This window comes from Falco biarmicus, chromosome 4 (genome assembly GCF_023638135.1).
Source record: "Falco biarmicus isolate bFalBia1 chromosome 4, bFalBia1.pri, whole genome shotgun sequence".
NCBI lineage: Eukaryota > Metazoa > Chordata > Aves > Falconiformes > Falconidae > Falco > Falco biarmicus.
This window is the reverse complement of record NC_079291.1, coordinates 68,010,997-68,038,756: the sequence shown is the minus strand read 5'-3', so window position 1 is coordinate 68,038,756 and position 27,760 is coordinate 68,010,997. Positions and strand designations below refer to the sequence as shown.

The following is a 27,760-nucleotide window of genomic DNA, read 5'->3' as shown; positions in this document are numbered from 1 at the left end:
TAGAGGAGACGCTGGGATGGCTGTAGCATCCCGGTGCTGCAGGCTGGAGCCTGGGCTAGTGTTTGTGCCTCCAGACCATTGAGCTGGTAGCCCTTACTGCAGCCTAGTCATCTTGATACGACAACTGCAGGCTTGGCTGCCCGCCTCTGTCCGCACCATCTTCCTCTTGCTGCACAGCCAAGAGCTTAAACTGGAGTGTTGGGAGGCTGATCCCGCACCACCACCACCATCTCTGTTTCTCCTTTGTCAGGCCACTTCATTCATAACGGGCAGCCCCCGAGGCTGCTGTGCCTGCAGAAGCGCCTGTACTTTAACCTCTCCGTGCTGGAGGAGAGCGAGCACTTGACGATGGCTCAGCTAGAGATCAAATTCAGCCACAACTCCTACCACACCTCCAGCCAGGGGCAGGTTTTTGAGCTGAGGCTCTACCAAACCTCCCAGCTGTCTCTCCGGGGCATGCCCTCGCAGGAGGGCAGCCGAAAGCTGCTGGTGGAGCAGTCCTTCGCCCAGCTGCACAAGTCTCTCCTCTTCAACCTGAGCGGGGTGGCGAAGGACTGGAGAACGTACAGCAGGAATCTGGGCTTGGTCTTGGAGATCTCGGTGAGCAGTGGCGGTGGCGCATCAGCCCTGGCAAGCATGGGACTGCAGAGCCTCTGTGCCAGCATCGATTCCTTCCTGGACACCTCTCTTTTGGTGGTGACCCTCAGCCAGCAGCAGTGCAAGGCTTCCAGGAGGAGGAGAAGTGCTCACTACACCCCGGTCACTCCGAGCAACCTCTGCAAGCCGCGGCGGCTTTACATCAGCTTCAGTGATGTTGGCTGGGAGAACTGGATCATCGCCCCGCAGGGCTACATGGCTAATTACTGCCTGGGCGAGTGCCCCTTTCCCCTGACAGCGGAGCTGAACAGCACCAACCACGCCATCCTCCAAACCATGGTGCACTCGCTGGACCCGGAGGGCACCCCCCAGCCCTGCTGTGTCCCTGTCAGGCTGTCCCCCATCTCCATCCTCTACTATGATAACAACGACAACGTGGTGCTGAGGCACTACGAGGACATGGTGGTGGATGAGTGTGGTTGCAGGTAGCGGAGTGGCTGGGGGAGCGCGTGCCCTGGGGTCCCCGAAGCACTGAATGATTGATGGAATAAATGCAAGTGTGTTAAATCCCCTCTGTGCTGGTTTCCCGGTGGTGCGTTGAGCGCTGGAGCTTCCCCCGGGCTGCTGGGGAGGAGGGCTGGCACGGGGGGAGCGGTGCTGGAGCTGTGACTGATTGATTAGGGTGCTCAGCCCTGCGTGCAGCCATCGGCCGAGGGATTATGATCAGGTCTGGTGCTGGTTGTCTGTGCCGTTCTCCACGGACGATGGCAGCAGCAGGTTGTGAATCCCAGGCCCCTCGTGCTTGTCCGAGCTGCTGCTGGTGCCAGCCAGGCACCCGCTTGGGAGAGCAGCAGCGGGCCTGTATTTTTCGCCTTTTTGGCTACATGCTGCAGCTTTCTCAGCGCAAAAAAGAAATTCCTTCTTTTGGTGAAATGATGCTGGTGGTTTCCTGTGTCCTGGGTGCAGGGCTCAGCTGCAGCGTGGCCGTGGCGGGAGGAGTTGGTGCAGCAGGAAGAGGTATGATGTCACAGCAGGAGCTGCGGCTCCGTGACTGAATCCCTTCCCGCAGCGTTTTCTCTTTTGCTGTGGAACAATTTTTGCTCTGCGGTTGGTGATGGGGCGGTTTGGGGCTGGGCTGTGCGTGGCTCGGAGGTGCCACGTGGCCAAATGCATCCGTGGTTCTGTCCGGAACGGCCCCTGGGAGCTGTGGGGCCAGTTGCTGTGCGACGGGTGTTTTGGCTGAGGGTAAGGGTGAAGCAGGGGGCTGAGGTGGGCGCGGGGTGGGGTGGTGGAGGCTCGCTCCCTCCCAGCCTGCTGGGGGTCAGTATTTAATTTACCTCATTTGCAAATTGATGAGACGGGGCTGTGTGTGCGCTTGTCCCTGCTCACCGGCAGCTGCAGCGGGAGCCAGATGGCAGCCGAGCATCGGGCACCGGCAGCCCTGCTGTACCAGGCACCACGTTCACGCGGTTGTGCGTTTTAGCGATATTTTAATTTTTTTTTGTTGGCTGCGGTGCTCAGTCCCTCGCAGTAGCGTGACTGTGCTCTCATTTAATGCCACTACCAGGAGCCAGCGGAGCAGCACTGTGCAGCGGGGACCCAGCTTTGCCCCTCCGAGCACGGTGGTCACCGACGGGAGCATTGCTGCTTTTCTTCCGCGGGGCCTTGCAGCAGCTGGGGGTCTAAAGCCTGGGCCAAGCTCCAAAGCTGCTCCCTGTGTCGTGTCAAACCGTGGGGCCGGGGTTGAGCACCAGCTGCTCCAGGCTGGGCTCTCCTGCCACACCTGCAGCTTTGGGTTGGTTTTTTTTGGGGGAGTGGGGGCAGGGAGAAAGAAAAGGAATCAAGAGTTAGACTTGAATTTTTTGTCTTTTTTCTTTAAATGTGAACCTGACAACATAGCATAGATTAATATTTTTTTGTTTGTTTTGTACTGATGCTGTGTTGTCTTCAAGGCGTGATGAAGTATTGCCAAGCCAAGCTGGACCCCTGCCTGGGGGCGGGGGGGGAACGACACTGAGGGTTTAACCACTGCTGGCTTTGCAGAGGAAACGTCTCGCTGTCCCCTGCAACAGTGTTTTTCTAACACCCCTGAAACATGTAGCTGAACCCCGAGACTGGAGCAGCTCCAGTGCTTCAGCTGTGTGGTAACATCCCTCCGTTTCCACGTCCAACTGCGTTTCCCAACAGCGCCAGGGAAGAGCTATGCTGAAAACCACCTCAAGCACTTCAAACCACTTAAGGGCTTAGAGTCGGCATTAGGCAAGCAGGAGCCAGCTACTTAAAATGAGCAGAATTAAGAAAACCTTGAAGTATTAGGGTTTTTTTGTACCTGTGCTGCAGCAGACAAAGGGGCTGAAGGGCTCAGCTCATGTAACACGTGGAAAGGAGGCTCAGGGCCTGGCTCCCCAGCACCCTGACCAGCACCGCAGCGGTGGGAGCAGGAGCCAGCCCTGGTGTAGCTGTGCTGAGCTTACCTGCAGGGTGGGCAGAGCCAGGCTGAGCCACCTGGAATGGAGGGAAAAGCCTGTTTTGCGTTTACTGCAGCACAGGGGAAGCAGGAGGGGGATGTTCCAGGCCTGCCTGGTCACCTCCTACAACCAGGGTTTGGGAGCACCGTGCTGGGGCTTGCAGTACCCCCCTTTGAGCCTGAGGGAGGACAGGTAGGGCATCTAACAGCGTTTTCACACTTCGTTTGCTTACCCATGTACACTATGCATACACCACACTTTTGTACTAGTCTGTGTTTAAAAAAAGTAATAAACTTGAAGTTTATACAATCAGACTAAGTTTTAATGAACATTGCATGGTTTCATCATTGAAAGGTAGGGGCCACCTTGAATGCAAGAGCTGTTTATTAATATTTTATTGATGACAAACAGGTTTAAAACAAACTGAGACAAAATCAAAAAAAAAGAGTAACACCGTGCTAGCACTGATGTCTGGATTTATAAAACTCAGAGTAACTGCTACAAAGGAAAAAAACAGCACAAAGCAGAGGCAAGCATTCCTGTCAGTGAAATAAAGGGGTGAGGGGAGAGGAGGGGGTTACGTTACTCAATGGATTGCATTGCACAGAGGGTTACAGCTTAAACCTATCAGAAAAATCTATGCAACTACGCAGTCTACGGAAGGAAAAAAATTAAAAAGCCCTTCGGCAATGTTAATAAATAAAACAGTCCATCTTACAAGGAAGGAAGGTGGCCTGTGTCTCCATTCTTTCACATTTTAGAAGTCTAAACTCTGGAGGCTTTTTATGAGAAAAGAATGGGTTTCATTTCTGGAAAGTTTCTTTTGCAGTTCTCAAACTATGTTCGCTGCAGGACCGAACAAAAAAAATTTTGAACACCTGTTCCATGTTTATGTGCATGCTACTCACAGTTTGTGGGTATGCTACACCAGGTCTGCACTGGGGGAGAGACACTCTTGAAAAACTACAGCAAATACAGGTTATGAAAGCGGTCAACAATCTACAGAAAGGACAGTAATGAAAGGGCTTCCCCCCCAGTTACAAAAAGTGGGTTTTACGTCATTTAAGTACATTCATATGAGAGGTATTTTGAGTTCCCCCAAAAAAAAGACTAGAAACACTTGGAGCCCTTTGAGTATAAAGCTAACTTAATTCAAACTTTAAAAACACCGAGGTTAGTGAATCACACTCTACTGTTCTTTGCCAATTAGGAGGTAGAGGTTAGTCTAATTTAGGGATCTGATAAAAATGGGTCTGTAGGAATTTTAAATTCTCTGCGCCGTTTCTAAAAAGGTTTAGACAGAAATAAAATGCTCCCAGTGTTCCCATATGACTTATTTAAGACATGGGTACAACTTAGAAATTGGATGGCTTCTCTTATGTGCTGTTTTTGACTTCCAGCTATTTCTCAAGCCAGCATTGATGGCACAGCCGTGTCCACTACCTGAAAAATAGGCTCCGGGTTTGGTTTTCAACACCTGAATCTTTCAGCTATCTGCATTAATCACTGAAGAAGCCACACAAAAGCCTAACCCATTATCTCTAATTATACCCAGCTATCAGAGGCCACCTTCCAACAACTGCCTGCTTTGTCCATTTTTTTCCAACCTTCTTCGGTTAACATTGTAGAGTCTTTACTTCAAAACCAATATAATCCCCAGTTTCCACTACTTCTTCCCCAGGTCTGAGGGAGCAAGTAAAGCAGGCCTGTTAGCATCTTTTCCTCCAGGGCCGAAGGGCACAGGAACCCATCCCCTTTCAAGCGCAAAGTTCATCTTACAGAAAGGCTTGTTTTTCACAGAGTAGAGTCCAGACAGTAGCCAATTAAAGCATACAGAAAACACTTTGAAACCCTCCTCCTGCTCGAGCGCGCAGGCTCCTTTCACTCTAACTGCTATCCAATGTAGGAAGAAGAGGCTGATTGCTGCAACTTTAAAATCACACTGAAAGTTCTCAAGGTTGGTGCTCTAATTTAGTTTTGTTTTAAACTTTTTGTAAGCTTCTCAGAACAAGGATCTCCCAGGTCCACCACTAAGAATTCAGAGACAAACTTCTAAAAATCCAGTGCTCCTTTGAAAGAATCTCTTTAAAACCACCTTGTCACAAAAGACCCGTTCAGAATGTGGGCGACACGATGACACTAGGATTTCAGAGCCAGTGTTGGACAACAAAACCTGCATCTCAGAGTTGAGCATCAGCTATGTTCTGCTGGATTTCTGCTTGGCTTGCTGTCACTTAGGAACTCTCTCTCTCTCTCTCTCTCTCAGATACTCTGCTTCTAAAATGTAAACAGTTACTGCTAAAATATAGTACCCCTTTAAAACGAGAACAACTCTGAGATGAGGGTTTTCCTCTCCCCATCTGCTCTGAAAAGTAATGCCCTGCTCGCAAAGAGAAGTATGGAATGAAGTGAAACCTGCTTAAGGCCCTTCTCTCGAGCTTGTTTGACTGGGGGAGCAGGGACTCAGCTGACCACTCATTTCAGGGTGAGTTGCCTTCCCAGTGAGGCGCCAGCCAGTCCTTCAGTGCGCTCTCTCCTCTCCGGTCAGTCTCCTTGTCTCAGTGAGCTAGCAGTGGGCTCTCTCGCGCGCGCTCCTTTCTCTCTCTCTCCTCTCCGTTGGTTGGTTTCTTTCTCCTGTTGCTCTCACACAGTGGTGCTTCAGTTTTAGCAGTGGAAAACAGGTATCCATTTTATTTTATTTTTTTTATTACCCAGAATAAAATGCTGATGAACTAAGCTCCACACAAGCTTAGCTCTTCTTCCTCAACCTGAAAGCAAGAAAGCAAAACAACAGCTGCATTAGGGATGTCGCTTTTAAGACAGACACTGTGTTTGTGAACTTAAATCGGGGAGTAAGAAGCAGAGGAGTGAACCTCAAGTGCCTTACACTCTAATACTGTGACAGTCCCGTCACTCCACCATGTTGATATGCACGTTCACCCTGGTAAGTAGAGTCCTGTGACAGCGCCACGTCAATCTGAGATTTAAACTCATCACCAAGGTAACTGTCCTGAAAATGAAAGTGGGTGTTAAGCCTTTAACTCATTATCAAGCTCAAGTCCTCCCTTACAAAGCAGAATGCCTAGCAGCCAGGGTTAATAAAGAAGTCTGAGAGGTTTGGGTTTGTCAGGGACTTGTTGAACTGTGTTCTGTTGATTTTTTTTTATTTTTTTTTTTAGATCTACTTTTTTTGCTGCAAATTGCCACAAGCATAAAGGGGTTTGCAATAGCTGGCCAATGAACAGGCAAGCAGTTCAACATTAAGGCTCAAGTTCAAGTCTCTACATGCAGCATTTCACTTTTATTCTCAGGCGTACTTAGAGAGCCCACCAAATGGAGGAGTATGAAATGCTGTGGCCAAGTCATTGAAAATGGTTTTAGTTTCCATTTTCCTTAGTACTAGGAAACAAGGATGTGCACACACAAAGATCAACACAAAACCCAGGGAAAAGGGCACACCATACATCAAATCCTGCTTACCTGTGATAATTCTGGTTGGGAGAGCCCAGGCTGACTCATCTGTGATGGCTGACTCATGGAGATATACCCCTGAGTCAGTGGACCCTGGGAGAAAGGCTGGGACACCACATCTTGGCTCGCTTGACTATTCGGAAGGTTTGACTGACTAGTTCCAGGAATCCCAAAACGATTTTTCTGGCGCCCACCACGACCAGTCTTTCCTTTTGGCGCCCCACGTCCTGGAAAAGCGTTTATACCAACCAACAGTGAGAAGTCTTACACATGCAAACATGTGAGAATTAACTTTCTAGAAAGACTTGACCACTTGCAAGACACAACGTTTTACAGGTCATCAACATAGCAGGTGCAGAGAAACCAAAAGGCAGAACCACCAGTGCAGATGCAGCAAAGGGACACTTGCTAGTGGCTGTAGCGCTCCCCACTAAGACTTACTACTGAAGCACATCATCTACTCTCATCAGCGCTGCTGCAAGAGTAGCAAAACCCCCCATTCTTCAACTTCAGACCCAAATTATAGGTTTTGCACCATTCACCCTTGCCCCCATACCTGCAGCTGGTCCGTTAGCCTGGCCAAAGTACCCCGGCGGTGGCATCGGTGGCATCACAAGGTTGAAAGGGATAGGAATGTTCATAGCAGTGACATGGCTGGGGCCAGCACTGATCATCCCAATCTGGTCGTGGGTTTGGAAGTACATGTTGGATGGGCGCCCTGAGGAGGGGAGGAAAGCCACAGTGATTTCAGGCCCGCTGAATATTTAGAAATCAATTAATATTTCTGCTTTTAACAGTAAGGCAGGATTTGTAAGCAGGATAAATCAGAATGAGAAATTGAAAGGACAAGTCTACCACTGCCAAGAACCACCAGTATTTCCAGTTCACCAATTATTCCACACTTGAAAATTTCAGACTTGGCGAACACATGTTCCTCCCTACAGATACTTTTACTGTATTTGTAAAATTTAAGACTCTTGAAACATTTACACACAGACACACACACGCTCCCTTCCCCCTCATTTTTCACTTGCTCTGCAGACATCAAGTTAAGACTGTAGGGGCTTCTATACACAGAGAGCAAAATCCAGGCACCTCATCAACATTCTCAGTTCTCAAATTCTGTATTTTTCTGGAGTGGCTCTTCAACCGTTTAGCAGTTTGAAGTCCGTAACGTACCACACCCCAAGGACTAGTTGAGGAAAAAAAGTTATCTATGAAAGCGTTAATTCTGATGGCTTCCTTTACCTTGACTGCTCCGGTCATAGACAGATCCTGGAATAATAGCCTCGCGTGCGTCATACATGGCAGTAGTCATGAAACGGGCACCCTGGAAACATTATAGGAATTAGACAAAGCCTTTGCACAGAAAACTTTGCACTGCAACTTCAATGTAAGTTATTTTGGGTAAAAATCCAGAAAAACTCCACAGATCACACCTACTTTACAAGTGCTGAGGAAACTAACCAGTTCTAATACACAGAAAACATCCAATGATCATTTCAACTTCATCATGACAACAAGAAAAAGAAGTTAAGATTCTACAGGCAGCTGATCTCAAACTGTGAAACACCGGATGAATTTTCAGTCCATTCCAAGGTTCTGATCATAGCTCTCCCCTTGCTCCATCCCTGCCGCTCTCCTCCTGTGATGGCGGACAACCTTCCTCCCGCAAACGACTACTTATCTTATGTTAAAGGACTAAGTATAAAACTTACAGGTTGAAGATTATAGTGTAATGCTATTAAGTATACGTGCTTAATGAGCTTGCCATTTCTACAGAAAACAGTTACTTTGTTTCGCTCACCTCAGAAGTTACCCTCTCATAAAATTTTGCAGTAAATAAAGAGCAATAATTTAAAAAGCACACTAAAACAGCTTTTCTACGAGTGCTCAACTTGGAAAGAGCTGAAGCAGCAACTGACTTGAGTCACACATCATTCACTAGGCAACAAAAATGGAAAGTCATGGCTGAGGCTACGTAGGTGACTTTATTCCATCCATTTCTAACTGATCAATCGATCCCCAACTGTTTCATGCCACAAACATCTGAGAGAAGAAGATGTCAACTTACTGGGTTGATGGTATTGACAAGTTTCCGGGGTTTGCTGAACTGCATAAGGCTTTCCCGGAGGTTATTCAGTGGTCCCTCCACCAGAACCTTCTGTTCTTTGTAGTAATTCAGTAGGTGATTCCAAAGTGGTTGTTTAGACAGTGCTTTTGGGTTCCCAACAATAATTACTCCATACCTGTACAACAGCAGACAGAGAAACTAAAATTAACTTTGACTAAAAATAAAGCCATGCTACATATTAATGTCAGAACAGCCTTGAAGCCAATCTCTTTTGCAGTAAATCAAGGCACATAACAGAAGCCCATGACAGTGGGAGACCCCGATACAATTGTTTTGTTTACAGCAGATGATTTCTGTAGTATGACAAAAGACTTGAAAGGAGATTGCTGCAGTCAGTTTCTCAATAATCACAAGCTTCCTTTTGCAGGCTTACCAAACCCATCTGTGTACCCAACCAACCACCACCCTGCACTGGTTTGCAAGCTTGCAGAAACCAAGGAAGCCAACCAAATAGTGTTGTACTCTTCTCAGTAATCAAACCCATTAAGAGAAGCAAAATGGGAAAATGGCTGCTGGAAGGGATAAAGCAGCAGATGAAGGGAAGAGTGCTGTCCTGCAAACAAAGGGGAACGACATGGCGGCCTCTGCTAACTACTGATGCCACATGGTGACACTGATTAGGTTGAGATTGCTCCTGTAAATTGTAGGGAATGTGGAAATATTCAGGTTCCCTTAAACCAGGTGGAGTGGGGAACGGGCCTGCTACCCACAAAACACAGACCTTTTGTTAGGTGGGCTGTATTGATGCTTTAGCAGACCAAATTCTGTGTCTAGAATAGATAAGTTTGCTTGATTTTACTTTACCTTGCTCTTGTAAGGGCTACATTAAGACGCCTGGGGTCATTCAGAAACCCTATTCCTTGGTGTTCATTGGCCCTCACACAAGAAAGGATAATAAAGTCCTTCTCACGTCCCTGGAAGGCATCCACACTTGCAATTTCCACTTCCTGAAACAGAAGGAAAACATGTAGATCACGGAAGCACAGTGCAAAACAGTTACGCTACCAACAGGCATTACAAAATGCATGGGCCATGCACTAGCAGTTCCCATCATTTGACAAAAAATGTTATTTTTTTTTTTTAAATGATGAGTGATTTAGTAATTCCACTGGTCAGTAAATAGTTTCCCTAAAGAGGAACAGACAGTCTCAGTTTAGGACAAATTACTTTTATATTCACTGCTTTATGGTTCTCATATTTCCTCCCCAAAACTGGCATTTGCACTATGGAAAGCATTCCTTTTCTAGGTATTTTGCCAAGAAGACTTCTGAGTATTCCAAAACCTTGTAGTAAGATGGGTCCAAATGAGCACTGCTGCCCCCAGCTACCGAGAAACCCGAATCAGAGGGACAGATCATTCCTGGCAGAAGGAAAAGTATTTCCACTAAGTTTTCCTTCAGTGAAAACACTGACCAAGTTCTCAATATTGCAAAACAGACGACATTAAACATACAACCATCTTGTTTGTAGCAACAAATGTTCATGTTTGGTAGAGGAGTTCTACTGATGCGAGGACATGTTCCCAAGCAAATAAATAGTATGACCATCAGAATTTATGGAGCTTGGTTTCCTGCATGTCTCTTGGCATGGCTCTTTTATCCTACGGCACAAGCTGACTGAAGCTTTTCCATAGCTGAAGCACTAATGACCTCTCCCTTCTGTGCCTCCGTGAGTCCTCGGAGGAGAAAGGAAGGCTTCAGTGCGTTCCAACAGAGACCTTAGAGCTTTCTCCTTTATCTGGCCAGCTGCTCCCCTGACACTTCCTGGCACTCGATACCTCTTAAACTCTTCTCCCCAGTCTATTTTAACCACAATCAACTGAAAAATTCAAAAATGACTAAGAATAAACACAGACTGACGCCTAAAAAGCCAGACTAAAAATGAAAATATTGTAAAGTTTCACAATATCTGACTTTTCTAGGTTCTCTGCATCTAAGTGCTCTCATTTGTGTAACAACTCCATACCTGGTAGAGTTTCGTATGCAAGGAACCACTGAACTGCATATACTGCACCAGATAGGATCGTTGACCTTCGTAAGGAGTAATAATGCCAATCTGATCTGGTTTGGCACCAGCTTTCAATAGCTTTGTAGTTATCTTCTCCACATTGGCAGCTTCCGTCCTAGAAAAAGAGATTTGTTTATCTAAGGAGAATCAAGGCATTAGGTTTAACTTTCTGCAAGTTAATGGGTCTAAAAAACTTGACCATGTACCCTGTGCTAGCCTTTTGTCAGAAAGGCTACTTCGGGAAAAAGATCAATTTTACACCGCTCAAGCACTCAGATTAATTCTGCTTAAGCATTCACCACTAATCACCTCTTGACTTAGGCCAGACACAAGATATTCTCAGCCAGAGGAATATGAGCAAAAGCCAACATCTCAAAAAAAAGGTCTCAGAAGGACACAGAAATTTCTTCTTACATAGACCTCCACCTTCTCAGAGCTACACAACTAGACTTTCTGGAACAATTAAATTCACGGTGGCTATTATTCCAAGATGGAACTACTTAGTTAAAAGTACATGTGTACATTTATGAGCCAGATCATTAAAAATGTTCCATCCCACTGTGCGAACGGTTCCTTCAGTTGCTTTATCTTCTAGTTTTAAATATAGACTGTTTTTAATGCCAGTCTCCCTGTCAGCCAACTATTGTGCCATTTGTGTGTGCACAATCTGGCTTGCTGCATTCAGCAGTCTTGCACATGCTGTTCATGAAACAGACAGATTAAAAATATCGCAGCAGATATTTTTCTTAAGTTGGGCTGGTTTCCCTTCCAGGCACATGAACACACACATACAAATAAGAGGAATAAGGTGTTTTAAGCTCACTAACTGAAAAACGTGGAAAGTGCAGGGAAAAAAAAAAAAGGGGGTAGAAAAGAGAAAATTAAGTTCCCATTCCTTTCGCACCCCACCAAAGTCTAAGAATTAGGACTCTGCTTCAGGAGCTATTTGGGTTCTGGCCTCAAAATGCAACTTGATCAGCATTTCCTGCTGCAGCTGCAGTCAGTTGACTCGCTGGCCCAAATTCATTCCACATATTAGGCACTTAATTGTCCCATGCTCCTTATACTACTAGTGAAGGAAAACACACATCTCCACAGAACAATTCAAACCCACTTAAGATCTGAACTGCTCCCATTGCAGATGCCTTTTTCTCTTTGTTTACTGTAAAGGGAGCCTAGGGCAAATCGACTCCAAAAGGCAGCTCAGCCTGCACTATCCCTGATGGCAGCTTTTATTAAAAACCAGCACACAAGCAATTCCAATCATAGCTGTTAATAGGAAACAACGTTTTATTAATTATAGAAGAGCTACTGCAGAACATAAGAATCGATAACACTGAAGTACTGTATCCCAGCACACAACACATTTGAGGTCGGGGGCTGGCTCATTTGAAGCAGAGATACCACCTTCACAGAAACAGAAGTAACTTCTTTGAGAACACAAGCCTTTATTTAGCTGTTACGCCTTTATTCGCACAGCAAGGCACCACAAGTCACAGTGAATACAGCATACTGTTGAGTTTTGTTGCGGAGATTCTGAAGGATACAGAAACGCTTAGCTATTTGGTCTGCAGCAGGAACTGTACACTGCACTCTCCTGACTTCATTTAATTGTGACTGTCTCCAAGAGATGTCACCAGACTGTTAAATGGATCTGTTAATAATCTCCCTTACATTTGAGATGCACTGGGACAAAATATATTTTTTTTTTTAAGTTTATATCTCAGCATTTAATTTTGTTTACCTGTTTAAGTAAGAAGTGCCTGAGCTGGCAATTTCTTCCTGTCCTTGTGTAACATAGAAAAACATCGGCTTATCTGGCTGTGGCCACTGGAAATCAAAACCTTTTTTCACACGGTCCGCTGAAGAGCACAAAACCAGTAAGTAAAAAAAACAGTTAGCACTGTGCTTTACTAGCAAACATACTTATTCTCATATCAAAGCACTGTAAAGACTCAACACTAAGTGCAGTGGAAATTCTTTTTTTAGGCAAATGTATTAAAAAAACCCCTCATCTAGATTAAAGAAGCCTGCCTTTGATCCTTAATGAATGGAAAAGAAAATAATTCGCAGGCATATCACTCTTGCTTACCTGCAGTAACACCATTCTGGAGTGAACCCTCATAGAAGATATTGGATGGAAAAGCACTCAGTGCAGGATGCATGCGGTACTGCACTTGTAGGCGAATTGGCCGAATACCCAGCACCACAAGCCTCTCGAAGAGAGACTGAGACAGGCCAGCCTTTGCAGCCTTTTTACACATCACAACAGGACCAAGCTGGCAGTGGTCACCCACAAGAATAAGCTGTGGAAAAAGAAGGTTGCAGATTTCCAAGTTATTTTCTGAAACTGGCCCAACAGCTAGAACAATAGCAGTATCCTACTATAAAATATACTACCAAGTAATCAGTCTGACTTGTAATAAGCTTCAGATCTAATTTAAGGCTTATAAACCTTTAGCATCCACTAGCTTTTCAGCTGATCATTTTCAATTAAGATCTTATTTGGTCTCCACATTGTTCCAACAGCACCAACATATTCCAGGCAAAGATTATGCCACAGAAACAGAAAACTAAGAGGACTAACAAAATAAAATCATTTAGATCTATATTATGGAACCACCTTCCATGAAAGGAAAGGATTTTGTATCCTTACATGCCTACACTGTGATTGTTACTGCTTGATGCTACTTCCTCTATTCATAAACTCTTTCTTCAATGACATTTTCTTTAGTGAAATCCAATGGCTCCTACCTGTTTTGCTCCCAGGACAACTGGCACCATGCACTCCGGCTCAGTAGCCTGTGTGCTTTCATCAATCAGAATGGAGCGGAACTGCATTTTTGCAAGTCTTGGATCACCAGCTCCCACACACGTGCAACAGATCACGTCTGCATTCTGAAACAGAAACAGAACTGAAATTAGTCAAGTAGGTTATCAACAGACAGTATTTCTACACCGAAGTATATTCAATACCATCCCAGGAATCCTCCCAAAATTTAAGTTGTACGCTGATCTCTACCAGCAAACTGCAGCTAAGCCTCAACTGGGAGAAGGCAATTATTCAAGCTGCTAGAAGCGAGGGAACCTTACCATAAGTAATTCACGCTCTGCTGTTCGTTTCAGTGCACGGTAACGTTTCTCATCAGCAGATGACAGTTCTCCAGTTTCATCTTTAAGCTGCTGCAGTTTCTGAAGCTCTGGCATGCTAAAGAAAAAAACCAGAATTTTGCTTTACAGCCTAATTAAGAACTGGGTAGGATTACAGCAGAACTCATTTGTAAAACTAAATATGACACATGTATAGAAGCAAAAAAGTTATCACATCAAGCAAGTATCACACCATCACCACAGAGTTAATCAGTTGTGCCCACCACAACACTTCAGTTGATTTTTCACCCCCCACCCCCCCCCCCTCAACCACTTCTTACCTATCCATGTTTCTGATCTGGTTATGTAATGCCAAGAAGGAGACAGGAGAGTCAATTGCCTCACGACTTTTAGCACACAGACGAACCACTTTCAGTCCAGTTTGATGGATCTTCTCAGTCAACTGATCGACAGCTATATTACTTGGAGCACAGACTAACACAGGCCTTGACAAAAATAAAGCAAGAAGTCAGTCTCAATGCACTGTAAAACTTTTTTCCAATGGACTTGTAATAAAACCATGCGTTATGGCACACACACCCTAAAAACATGCTGCAGAAAAACATTTTCTGAAATAAGCACAAATCTTCCCAGAAAAATATACTTCTAGAAAACCTTACTAGCTCAATGATACAAGTTATTTTAGTTTTTAAAATCAAGTTGATTCTTTGACCATTAATATCGTAACCTTATACATAAAGATTTAGGGAGAGCAGTTCTTACCCATTGCCTTGTCTAGCCAGATGATAGACTATTGTGGCTGATGTCACTGTTTTTCCAGTACCAGGGGGACCCTGAATAAGGCTCAGAGGACGCTGCAGGACAGTCTTCACAGCATAAACCTAAAAAAAAAAAAAAGTTATTGCTGTTTAACATTCTATGCATAGGAAGTTACAAAGTTGTTCAACCTCTATTTATAAATTCTTCATCATATTCTTTGTGTGTAGTAAAAAGGAGATGAGGTTACCTGAGAATGGTTGAGATCAGGAAGTCCTTGTGCTGTAAAGCGCTTTGGCAACTGGCATTTAATAATTACATCTTCTACCTCATGACCTAACAGTTTGTGATAGATGTACCCAGACACTGAAGTCTCATCCACAGCAAATGTTTTTAAAGCACTCTGCATTCTGAAACGAGGGAAGGACAGAAAAAAAAAAAAAATCAGTATGACTTCAAATACAACTATCCACAAGCATCCTACACAAAGGTTAATCAGACATCAGGCACAAATGCCTTGGGGAAAAAGAACAATGTAGAATGCCTGCTAATAGAATTAAGAGATGAACATTAGACCCTGAGAACACCGCTGTTGTTTTTCCCTATGTGAATACTACAAAGTATTATAACCAGAAAAATCCACAGAGAAGCACCAGCCTCCAAAAGAATTTGCAGTAGTAATTTTAGGTGCAAGATTTGAAGAAAATGTGTACTCTTCCACTGTAATAAAACTCCTAACAAAATGCAGTACAGACATGTCTGAAGCTTACTGACGCCACAGCAGATTCAAATGCCTTGAAATTTCAGCTAAAGTAACTCAAAGTTTAGAATGTCAACTCAAATCAGAGCATACTTCATGATGGAGCAGTGTTCAGGAAGCTGAACTACAAAACAATTTTTCTTCATACGTTCCAAATATTACTAGACATAAGGTAAGTTTCTCCCCCTTGATGTACTTGCAACAAACCCTAAGCATCCCTTCAAAATGAGAAAAAAGGTAGTTTGATGGCATTCAGATTAATTCCATTTCTAGTAAAAGTTAGGCCTGTTGCTCTATGAACCAGTTACCATGTTCATAGACTTGATACATTGGGCATACTCAGATTTGATTGCTAGCATCACAAAACAATACAACTTTCCTTGTTCAAAAATTCCCAAAGGTAAAGGAAAATATACACATCAACTGCACCCACTATTTGCAAAGGTTAAGTGCTTTCTCAATACCTGTCAAAGGAAGTTGACTTCCATACAAAATCCACCTGGAAGTTATGAGTAACTTCCACAGGTGCTCCAACGCTGCTCCTCAGCTCAATGGCTATCTCATCACCATAATCTGTAGAACCTCGTTAAGTAGTAATCTATAGCAAAAATTTGAATTTTATTTTCCCCAATTTTGATTTGGTTTTTTTTTTTAGCAGACACCCAGCCGCCCGCCCTCAACAAATTAAAATTATCTCAAAATTACTTTTGTACACAATTACTGATTTCTTGGAGAGACTTAAACCTTCAATTAAGCCTTCCTGAAGGCTCACTAAGTAAAGGATACTATCAGGAACTTTGATAACATGACCAATTCCTTTCCATAAAGGAGCCAGGTCTCCTTTATACCTCAAGCAGATCTCATCTCCTTGCATAAGACGCATATCTACAAAGGAAGGAAAAAAAACCCACACTCAGAATACTCACCAAGAAACAACCATCCCCCGACACAAAAAACCCCTTACAATACTATCTTATATCCCAGGCCAGATCACAGTTCTTTAAAAACTTTGTTATTCACTGGGCAGTAAAAAAAAACAAACCAAAAACCAAACCACACAAAACAAAACCCAAAAAACCCCGACAAAACATAATCGAGTTGTCATTACCTGAATCAGTCTTTGGCAAAGTGAAATAAGCAATCCTTTTCTTGTTCAAGCCCAAGTCCCATCTCACTGTGATGTTATCTTGTGTCTAATGGTAAAGAAAAAGCATCTATTATGTTCTTAAAGAGCTGTTTGCTGATACGACAGCCCTCGCTGTCCTATACTTTGAAACAGTAGAGAAATACTAAAGGTGCTGTACCAACGTCACAGTACAGACAAATCTCTGTATTTATTCCTACGGACTGAGTTCACACCATCTACAGAAGATAATTCTGTTCTACGAAAGTTACTTAATGAGAAATGAAGTTGTAATCACCACTTGCATTATTATTCTCTCACCCCCAACTTTAAAACATTCAGTAAGTGCTTGCATGACCTCACAAAATTCAATGACAACATAAAAGAAGGTGGCCAAACTGCAGTTCTATGATAGAACATGGTTCTTGGAAAGATGAACTTTGAACAAAGGTGGAAGTTCCCAAGTATTTCAAGCTCTTTTTTAAAACCTCAATTTATTTTCCTTTCCTCTCCCTGCTACCATACATCACCATTACTACTGCAATTACTATGATGCGACAGTACTGTAATAAAGACATATATTTCATTTGGGCCTTTGTTCTATGCTGTTGAGAATGACCACGTGCTTTGATACCTGAGAACTAGCCAGAAGCCCCCTCAAACAAGCGTACTTCAAGCACATTACCTGAGACTCCTTGAGTTTCTTGTCATAGTCTGCCTCAAGCTTGACTAGAGGACCAAATATATTTTGGTATTGATAAGCATCTTCGTATCTAAGCAGAACATGCTGTGGTTCTTCATCAACACCAGGCTTTTCTAAGTCCTCAAGGGTTGCAGATGGATTTTCCTAGAATGTAAAGCACCAGTGTTTTGTTTCAAGGTTTTAAGCACAAACAAGTGATAAGCTCTCATTGTGCAATGGACTGGTAATACCATGTTTTACTATTATGGGAAGTTATATCAAGGTATGACCACCTGTTAAAACTACACTCACATCCAGTCAGGTCTGTTATGCTTTAAAGGATGTACAGAAAAGCCTCTCAAAAAGCATTAACTGAATACCAAGCATGGACTAACTGTTCCCATCTCAGCTAGTCACCACATAAAGCAGAAACAAGTGAAAGACTCGAAATGGGGAAGGAAAGTTGTTTTTTCAGATTGCTTGACAGTGCAACTTGAACAGAGCTGAGGAACCCAAGGGTGAAACTTTCCTACTGAGACAAACAATTTCGTGACTCTGACTCTGTTGACCAATTTCCAGTTACACTGCTTGTCAAATCTGCAGGATTTAAACCTCATGTAATTTAAGTATGTCCTCTGTCTTATACAGCTGTTAAAACAGCCTTGTCCCTCCTTCATAAAGCCAGAAAATTAGCACTTTGTAAAATATAACCAGTACTTGAAAAGCAGCACATACCTTCCAAAGTTCTTCCAGTTTGTTAATCTGTTGAGCTGTAATCTGACGTGCTCTCAACTGTTCCTGTTCGGATGGAATCTTTACCAGCCATGAAAGGAAACAACGATCTTGGATAAGAGGCTGCCACTGTGAACTGTCCCAATTAATATCCTTTAAACTGCTCTGACTGGCACATGGCTGCCTGCACAACCAAAACATTGAAAAAAATTATTAAATTAGACAGGTGTAAGAAAAAGTCTATCATATCAAATGTAAAAATAGGCTCTTAAAACAACTCCAGTATCTCAGTTAAAAGGAAAAAAAAAAACCAACCACCACCACCCCAGCCTACCGGCCCAATTAATTTTTTAGTTCCTGTATTTGCTACTTCAACACTGGGAAGGCTCAGTATCCTACATAGCATTTCTTGGGCATTTCTAGAACTGAAGTTTCAGCATCTAAAATATTATATATGACACTCACCTTTGGAAGTGGTTACAGTCCATTAAGATTATGCACACATACAATATATCAGAAAACACTCAGGATTACTTCCCATCTGTTTTTTTAAACAAATAGAATAACTCATTCCATAGAAACACACCTTCTACTGTCAAATACATGGTGACAGCATTTAATTAAAATGCATACAATTATGAAATCATGATTTCTGATAGAACCTGTCAGAGAACAACTCCTGATTTACTGTCATCTTCAAATGATTCTACGTGCTGACAGAAAAACGCACTAAGTAACAGAGGGACTACTCCAGCAACACTCCAGAGTAATTTTCTGAACTGATCTGTTACACTTCCAAATCTGAAAAAGCAGTTTAAAAAAAAAAAAAAAAGGAAAACCACACGTTTCTTCCATTAAGGACTGCTTCATTTTCTATAGAGTTAAGATATTTGCCCCACATAACAGAATGTTCAGTTATTGCATTATCTACACAAGGCATGAAGTCTATATGATCATCTAAAGGAAGAACGGTAGCAAATTAAGAGTATAAAATGTATTTCGGTACCAAATGAAAGCAAGCATTATCCTTTAGAAACAAGGTTATGCAACAGACTTGACACAAACATGCCAACAAAGGCATTCTCTCACCTGCACAGCAAAACAACCACAGAGTCTGCCTTAGCTGGAATAAAGCCAAGGAGAAACACATTACGACATCCACAGTTATAACATTCCAAGACAGTCTCTCCTAGAGGTCCATCTTTATGGAGAGTCACCTCTTTGCACTTCGCTCTCACAAGATGATTAACAATGTGGCTGAAACCAAAGAGGACATACATTTATATTAAGTTAACAGGAAAACCACATTTAGTCCTAACTTGATATGTCAACTCAGTTATTAAAAGACACAAAATCTATTTACACTGTGGCAGACGTTGGCAAGATCTTGCTCTTTTCATCCAAGCAAAGACACTGCTACTGCAGTTTCGGTGGTTTCTCAGTGAATGAACACTTTAAAGGCAGATGAATGTAAAAGAATTTCTTACATGTTTCCTATTCTTTCAATGTTACTGATAATTGAAAGAAGCCTCCCAAAGCTCCACAGGTCAAGAGCATCAGTTCTACTGTGCTTTGCAGGAATTCACGATAGGAGAAGCAGCAGCAAGCTGACTTCACAGAAGTGATTCAAGTTTTGCTGAAATCGAGGTCTGAGCTGGGAACAGCAGAAAAGCTAAAGAGGCAGCTGGAGGTTCACATTTAAGTCACTAGACCTAGATTATCACCAAATGTCAGTCACAGCCATCATACCACTTCAAAACCAACACACTCTAAAGACAAGATTGTCATTGTTATTTCCATCATTTGACCATTTACCTGCCAGATGTATTTCCACGCCCATTACAGAACCACTTTTTGCTGGTGTTACAGTAGACCACACAGGCAGGGTCATGGATGCCACAGTAGCTGGAATTAAAAAAAGCAAAAATGGGAAGCGATTGGGTACTCGCATATAGGAAAATTCAAACACAAGATTTAAATTCCCTAGTAGCATACAAAAGTGAGGGGAAGCAGAAAATTAGGGAACATGAGTGTTGGTAAAAGCATCAAACACGAGCTTCTGTTTTGAGTCACAAGTATTTTATCACTTCCCACCATTACCATCCCTAGGCTGGCTTAGCCTTTTTATTCTTCAAGGGAGCTCAAAGACCTGCTGGATGTAGCAGCTCTAAGTCTCTATAAGAGCTCACCAGAGGGCACCACCCTCCTACCCATAATGTGGCTGTCTCCAAAATCCTCTAAGCATCCACCTTTCACTCACACAAAGTGCTCCTGCCCCCTGGAAATAATAAGCCTGGGGCAAAGCTTAGGCCTTACCTGCAAGCATGCACAGGAAGATCCTTTGTATAATAGGTATCTTCTTCATCTTCTTCAAAATTCAACTCTGCCAGAAGCTGGCTGGTTTTAGCCACATTATCATCCACAGCTCCATTCTGTAGAATGCCATCAGGTCCATTAACCTGAAATGCAAGGTCAGTGCTTAAGTTATACAATCAAAACAGACTCCAAAACATAAAGCCAAGGACAGTGACCCCTACTCCTCAAAGCAAAAATTTGTGTTCAATGTAGAAAATCTCAAAAGGAAAGAAAAATGCTGGTAAGAGCTGGAGCACATACCAGTTATATAATCAATACTTGCTTCATTAGCTCCTATCTTACAGCATTATTTAAACACCAACTGATAAGCAGAAAAAAGTTGAAAGGAGATGGCTTTTCTGCAATTATGTCTTTCCACCCAGTCTTACACAATGCACAAAATCCTGTTTAAACAGTTCCAGCAGCATCAAACATGGGTTTTTTTCACCCTTGATTTTACTCCAGAAATCTACCTGAAAGCAGAATCTTTATTGTACAGGACTTTCACCACCTATTCTGCAGGTCTCCATCCACCAAATCCATGTTTCCCCCCAACCAAAGACATCAGAAGCACAACTTCATGCCACTTGTCCAACACAGAGCAGGTAATCAAGAAAGCTCTTCTCATATAAGCCAAATTAAAAAAAAAAAAAGATTGAAATAGCACAAGAAAGAAAAGAAACTGGTTTTCAGCTGAGTCTCTAACTCTCCAGGCAGTATCACTTGTTCAAGATGTACCAACTCTATGTCCTGTTTTCAATTGGGATAAGGGTTGATTTTCTTAGTAGCTGGTGCAGTGCTGTGTTTTGGATTTTGTGTGAGAACAATGTTGATAACACATTGGTGGTTTTAGTTGTGGCTAGGTAACGTTCATACCAAGTCAAGCACTTTTCAGCTTCTCAGACCTTGCCAGCAATAAGGCTGAAGGGGCACAAGAAATTGTGAGGGGACACAGCCAGGACAGCCAACCCCAAGTAGCCAGAGGGGTACTGCATACATCATGCTCAGTATATAGACTGGGGGGAGTTTGCCAAGGCCTGCTGATCACTGCTTGGGGACTGGCTGGGCATTGCTCAGCAGGTGGCAAGCACTTGTATCGTGCATCACTTGGGGTTTCTTTTTCTCCCTTCCATTTGAGTTTTATTCCTCTCCCCTACTCCCTTTTCATTATAATTGTTATTATTGTTGTTTTGGTTTTCCCTCCTGTTTTAATTATTAAGTTGTTCTTATTTCCACCTTCAAGTTCTATCTTCCTTTCCAAACCCAAGATGGTGGCGGGGGAAGCAAGCAGCTGCATGGTACTTTGTTTCTGGCTGGGGTTAAACCACAACACCGTATTACACACAGAATCAAGCATACTTGCAAAATACATCCGGTGTGACAGTCACTATTGTGTTACTTTAGATTTGGGTTAGCTACAATATGTTTTCCTTTTAAAAAACGAGGCCTAAGTTACCCAAGAAAGCTGCCAAAGTCCATCAAAACCAGTAATGCAGCCCAAGTTTTCAGAGCAACACACTTCAGAGATCAAGTGCACTAACAGCATACAAGCACAGGTGCGCTCTTTCCACTGAGGATACACTAACTGCCAGAACCACCAACTCCTGCAACATTTGGTGCTGCATCAGCAACTTTCACACACCAACCCTTTCTCATGCTAAAAATAAGTCCTTTTTGGCAATACTGGGTAAAGTGCATTTACCACCAGGAAGGAGCATCAAGAAGCACACATGTCACAAATCAGATTGCGACATGACTAGTACAGCTGCTGGCCCTTGGGCCTCACAGGTGTTCCTTGTTTAATTCTACTGCTGCACAGACTAACAGCCATGGAGAGCCTTAGCACCTTAACACCATGCTGTCAAGAACCTCCCAAGATGGCCAGATCCTCACATCCCCCAAAATGTTGTTCACTCAGCTACCTGATTCTTTGACTTGTTCAGCCAAGATCTCAGTAAAACGTGGGAAGAGATAAGCATGCCATAATTCACAGAAACCTTGAGTGGAAAAAGGTGGGAAAGGGACCACCACAGTGACTGCAGTGGTTATTAATAGAACATTTGAGATGAGCCCAGTGAGGTAGTTTCCCTATCACAGCAAAATCATCAGATTTATTAATACTCCCACCACACACAATGTTTTTAAAGGTACTGGGTGAGACAAGATGAATTTATTCCTGAAAATTTTCAAACTAGCTAATAAATGGCAGCATAAGAATCACTCAAGGCCTTCGTCTATCAACGTAGTATTTTAGTAACTCTTGCACTTAAGACACTGTAATGCAATTTATCTGGTATCTGTAACATGATTCTCTGACAAGAGAAAGCTGTCCACAGCGAGAAGAACGCTAAATCTTTATTAAAAGAAATTTGATAAAAATAGTTGCTGTAGCATTTTATAGCTGTAACTCATAGGCAAATCAAAACAAGCTTACTTCTCTGAAAGTCTCATTTAGATTCCATGCCAGTTAGTTTCAGTATTGCACATTAAAATTTAACAGCCAATTGCAAGAGTTAAACTTAAAAATAAGTGTAAGCCGCTTCACTTTTGCCCTCAGCAGTAAGGAATTGGACTCAATGACACAAGCTCTGTTCCATTATCTTCAAATGAAATGAGGCTCATTTGCAAAACACAGTCTAAATAGCATGACTTTGTATGATGTTACCTCCAAGTACTGGCTTTTAATAGAAAGAATCAGCCAAGAGGAACCGTCAGCCCAGAACGTGCAAAACCAGCAGAGGGAAAAGATTAAAAAAAACCTGAAAGAAACTGCAGCAGCATGCAACAACCCACTAGTATGATGAACCCAAATCCAATCAGCTCAATGTGTAATGGCATCTGCACTGATGTTTGAAGATAAACATCCATTTTTAAATATACAATGCCATTTTACAAAATACAAAGATAACTTATTAACTGATCATGAAGCAGGTGGAATTCCAAAGCCTTAAGTTAAACTGAATTTCTTAGAAGCACAAATACCAGGCATTCACCAGTGCATTTCTATCAGTCTATTCCAAAGAGGCAGAACACATTATTATACACATCAGTTGACAAGTTTAATACTTTTTTTTGGGTGCTCATAAAAAATTAACATTACTGAACAGTAATAAAACTATTTTTTTTTATAATGCAGAAAACCAAGAAACTACAATGATTGCAAGCTATCTGTACTTCTGCACCAGGTGACTGTGTTAGTTACACCCTGGGGAGCTCCTGCCCTTTCAGAGAGTTAGGCAGGAATGATGTCACCTGTTACTATGAAAATCCGGCAGTGAGCGAGTACTAGGCCTTGGCAGGCACACAATGAGGAAGTGACTCAACTATTGTTCTAAAACCTACTCTGATGTTAGCCTATGTGCATATTATTAAAAATCTGGCACCATCAACTGTTGTATAAAGGAGGGGGGAGGCCTCCTCTATTTTAAAAAGTGTTGACTGAAACTTCTAGCACAGCAAGTTTAACAGCTACAGCAGTCTAAACACTGAGGTGCTCCAAAACTACCACCAAGGTACTGGTCCCTCCCTTGCTCCTTTCCTGGCGTCTAAAATACCAGTCGAGAGACAACAGTAAAAGTCGAGAGAGCTGAATTACAGAATCGTAAACCAGACTATGTTGTGGCTTCTACTGACCATGTATAAGCGAGTCCCAAAATCAGCAGGAACAGAGTATTACCATCTCAGTTTCTCCCAGTGCTTCCAGCTAATGTACCCCACCCACATCAGAAGCTGATCCACAAGTGAACGCAGCTACATCAGCTTTATGTAGTTCTACTTTCAAGTAGCACATTTCAAGCTGTAACAAGAAAACTAATTGCAGTTAAGTAGGTATTTTGCTACAAGAGTAAGCGTTACAAGACTACTGTCCAATCAATCATGGCAACACACTTCAACACTGCACAGTAACTGCAGGACACCCAGTCACACTGTCCCAGCCTAGGTAATTTTCCCCTCATGCTTTAGAAAAAATACATACTTTTGGACTTGTATGGGTAACCCAAGCACTTGGTGTTTATAGAGGTATATAATATTACATTAAAGCTATAGATTAGTTATGGTATTTTATTATAATCTCTTATAAAGATTTGCTTTCCCTTTCAAAATCAGGAAGGGGATATTACAGAGAACATTCACTGCCACAACACCTCCAGAGCAGCGTAGACACTAAACTGTATTTCCAGATGGGGACCTGAGCAACAAGGACTCATTTTGCTAAGACAAACAGTCTTTGTTAGAACTGGAAATTAAATCCAGCCCCCATAGTCTAGACCAAAAATCTAATAGCTGACCCAGCCTCCCTCAACCACTTGAACAGCTTAACTAACACACTAACACCATGTGCCTCGTCCACCACACTCATCGAGCCTGTGACTGCTTCCTAGCACCGTAACTAAGCCCTTGCCTTGAAAAGGGAAAAAATAAGACAGAAACCAGAAGCTATCTTAAAATATTTAGAAAAGTGTATTCCTATGTTTGATTTTAATTATATGTAAACAACAGATAGTTTTCTGAAAACAGTAGACATTGTTTCTGCGCTGCTAACCTCTTGCTATCTTTCATCAATTGGACACTAATCAACTGTAACAACATCCTTTTAAACTATTAGTTAAATATATGTTGGGAAAGGAAGCTCTTGTAGACTGCCTAAATCAATCACATTTTAAGAAACCGGGTGCTTTGTACTGCTCAAGTAATCTTTTTAAACACTAGGACACCAAAATAAAGTACCAGAATGAAACAGCAGAGTAGAAGTATACACCTCCAACGTTTATCAGCTTCTAATAAAAGAGCATTTATTTAAGTCGCTTCAATTATGATCACAGTGACCACCTTTAATTGAGCAAAATGTATGTGATCAATTTTGGTGCTTCAGAAGTTATTATCTAGTATGTCCCCTGCCAAAAGACATAAGTTTAAATTATTTCTTGAAGGCAGCAAAGTTTTCCCTAGAATCTTTAAAAACCATAATTTCTGATCTTATCACTCATGAGACTGTTGAAATGTACAAGTCTAAACAGATCCAGGGATCTGGGTTTTGCTGTACCTCAGCTCAGAAGGACACTATACTTACTGCACTTCTGAGAGTTCTTGTTTGCAATAGGTCCATTCCCTCTCCCCACCCTCCCCAAAACCCACATTTCTGAAGTCAAAATGAAGATCAGGATGACCACAAGAAATTGCGGAAACATCACAAATGCACTCACTTTAAAAAAAATAAAAATCTTACAGACATACTAGTACCTGAATGTGCTCTCCAGATATTTTTATTTTTTTTACTTCAAAGGCTTTCCAAACATGTTTAGACAAAAAATTCAAATTAATCCTCTTGTCTGGTCTTTTAGCTTATGAGGCTTATTTTGGGGTGCCTTTTCTTCTTTTAGCCACATATTCTCTACTGTGAGTTCTGGAATGCTCACAACCCACTAAAGCTTTAAAAACTGAAATTTTATTAAATCTGCCTTTTTAATCAATTAATGTATAGTCTGACCGTACACAGACAAGATTTTACTATTACTTCGTAACACTAATATTTCAATGCTCAAACTGGATAAAGTCTACCAAACCCAAACTCAGAAGCTGTAAGTAAACAGAAAATACACAAACAGCCCACGGGGTCACATCTCCAATTCTATCCCAGACTCTTACCTGGAGCAGGTCCCTGCGCAGCAGCTACGCCTAGGCTGCACACTGAGCACTTTCAAGTACCAAAAAAAAAAAAAAAGTCATTCAATTTGCCCTGGGATAAACCCGATACGGGTAGGACTGTAGGGATAATACCACCTTCAGTCCTGCACTGCACACCTGTAGATTCTCAGTGCCTGGACATGCTGGCTTGTTTCCAGTTTGCTCACTTCTGCACCCACAGTACCACTTACCAGCCCTGATACATCAGGTTTTGCAAGTAAAAGGCAAAATCAAGCCCACTCAAACTATGTTTGGTTCAGGGTTAAAAACCTATGTAAAGCATTTCAACTCCTTGTTACACTCATATTTAAAACATAGATAACATACATTTAATTGTTAATAATGGGACTGCATGAGTATTTATCCAGATGTAATGAAACTCAGCAGAACATTTCATGATCTTTAAATGGAGAAAAGTCCGGCTTTTTTTTTTTTTAAAGGAACAGTTTTTCAGGGTTTTTGTTTTTACTATAGACACAGTCAAGATGTAGCACAGTGACAGGCAGTATCTTCACTGGCAACACTTCACTTGCGAGCACATAACCCTAGCTCCTTCTTCACTTTCACTTTTGTGAATTGTTGAAAAAATGCAATTTAATTGTCATGTAGGTACCAACAGGCTATATTTAAAAAAATTCACCCGTTTAAGTTATGGGAAACCAGACCCAGATCTGAACTTAAATCTCAGGCCATGTCAACCGTCACTCCCATACAAACCCAAAACAAACCAGCGCTGCAACTGTGCAGCAGAAAAGGTGGCAAAGAAATAAAGATTACAATAATAATAACAAATTAAAAGCCTATTTTGTTTTTAAGTCATATGAAGGACGAAATTAGAAGTAACGTTTAATTTCTTCAGTACCCGACTTGATAACCAAATACTACCTATGGCCGTACTTGTTTTAAAGAGGAAAAGAAGCTGAAATGACACCCAGCAGCGTTTTTGATTTCTTACTTCAACGTCGCAAGGAAAAGCGACCCAACTGCCACGACACGGCCGCGAAGCCCGCCGGCCGGGCTCAGCCCTGCCCCCGGCGCGCTCCCCCTGCGCTTCCAGGGCAGAACCGGCCGCCAGGCTCGCTCCCCGGGCCGGCCAGGGCCCGCCGTGTGCCGGCCGCCGGCAGCCTCCTCCCGCCGGGGCGGGCGAGCAGCCACACGCGGCTCCACTTCCCCGTGCGGCGCTGCCGGGGGCCGAGCGCCCAGCCCCGCAGCCCGCCCAGGGCTTCCCCTCGCCGGCCCCACGGCCGGGTCCGCCCGCCCCTTCCGGACCCCCCCCCCCCCCCCCCGCGCCCCAGTAGCGGAGACGCCCTGAGGCCCCCCCCCCCTCCCCCGCCTCCGGCCGCGGACTCACCTGCGCTTCGATCGGTCCCGGCGGTCCCTGCCCCGCGCCGGGGGGCCCTTGGCCCTGTCCCGGCCCCGCCTGCCCGGGCCCGGGCGGGGTTTGGGTCTGGCTGGGGAGAGTGAAGTCGGTGAACTCGAACTCGGAGCCCTGCGTGTCGGCGCCGAGCAGCTCGGCCTCCTCGGTGTCCAGGAAGGTGAGGGTCTGCGAACTGGGGCCGTACGCCTCCACGCTCATGGCGGCGGCGACGAGGAGCAGCGGCTTTTCCCCACCCCCTCCACCCCCGAGCCCGAGCCCGAGCCGGCCGGGCCTCACCTCAGGGAGCCCGGGCGCCGCGCTACGCGAGCGGCAGGATCCGCCGCGCGCACCAGGCCGCGCGGGCGAACCGGCCACCAACGAGCCCGCCGCCTTCCCGCTCGGGCGGGTCCCGCACGGCCCGGAGCCAACGGCGGAGGAAGGCGGCCGAGGCGGCGGGCGGGCGCCGCCGGAGAAGCGAACCCCGAGGCGCTGCGAGCGGAACCGTCCGGCCGCTGCTGCCGC

General features: G+C 43.6%; 2 protein-coding genes across 3 annotated transcripts in view; one reads left to right on the top strand and one right to left on the bottom strand.

Annotated features, from left to right (window-relative positions):
• Positions 1 to 4,118, top strand: part of GDF1 (growth differentiation factor 1) — a 5,218-nt gene extending 1,100 nt beyond the window's left edge. The window contains exon 2 of the mRNA XM_056337402.1: positions 251 to 4,118. Coding sequence (XP_056193377.1) covers positions 251 to 1,086 — 836 coding nt within the window. The 3' untranslated portion in view covers positions 1,087 to 4,118. The remainder of the gene's footprint in view (positions 1 to 250) is intronic.
• Positions 3,432 to 27,760, bottom strand: UPF1 (UPF1 RNA helicase and ATPase). 2 transcript variants are annotated; one of them, XM_056337283.1, is made up of 24 exons: positions 27,233 to 27,760; positions 20,158 to 20,300; positions 19,657 to 19,746; positions 18,931 to 19,098; positions 17,845 to 18,025; positions 17,113 to 17,274; positions 16,413 to 16,497; positions 16,091 to 16,189; positions 15,769 to 15,886; positions 14,795 to 14,954; positions 14,551 to 14,669; positions 14,109 to 14,273; positions 13,771 to 13,885; positions 13,432 to 13,575; positions 12,770 to 12,983; positions 12,422 to 12,539; positions 10,636 to 10,792; positions 9,475 to 9,617; positions 8,611 to 8,785; positions 7,785 to 7,866; positions 7,093 to 7,254; positions 6,546 to 6,763; positions 5,953 to 6,075; positions 3,432 to 5,833 (listed from the first exon to the last, which is right to left on the bottom strand). In XM_056337283.1, the coding sequence occupies exons 1-23, from the start codon at positions 27,455 to 27,457 to the stop codon at positions 5,956 to 5,958; spliced, it is 3,363 nt and encodes a 1,120-aa protein (XP_056193258.1). In that variant the 5' UTR covers positions 27,458 to 27,760; the 3' UTR covers positions 3,432 to 5,833; positions 5,953 to 5,955. The 2 variants fall into 2 exon arrangements, with proteins under 2 accessions (XP_056193258.1, XP_056193260.1); XM_056337285.1 differs by having other exon boundaries at positions 15,769 to 15,877; positions 27,233 to 27,759.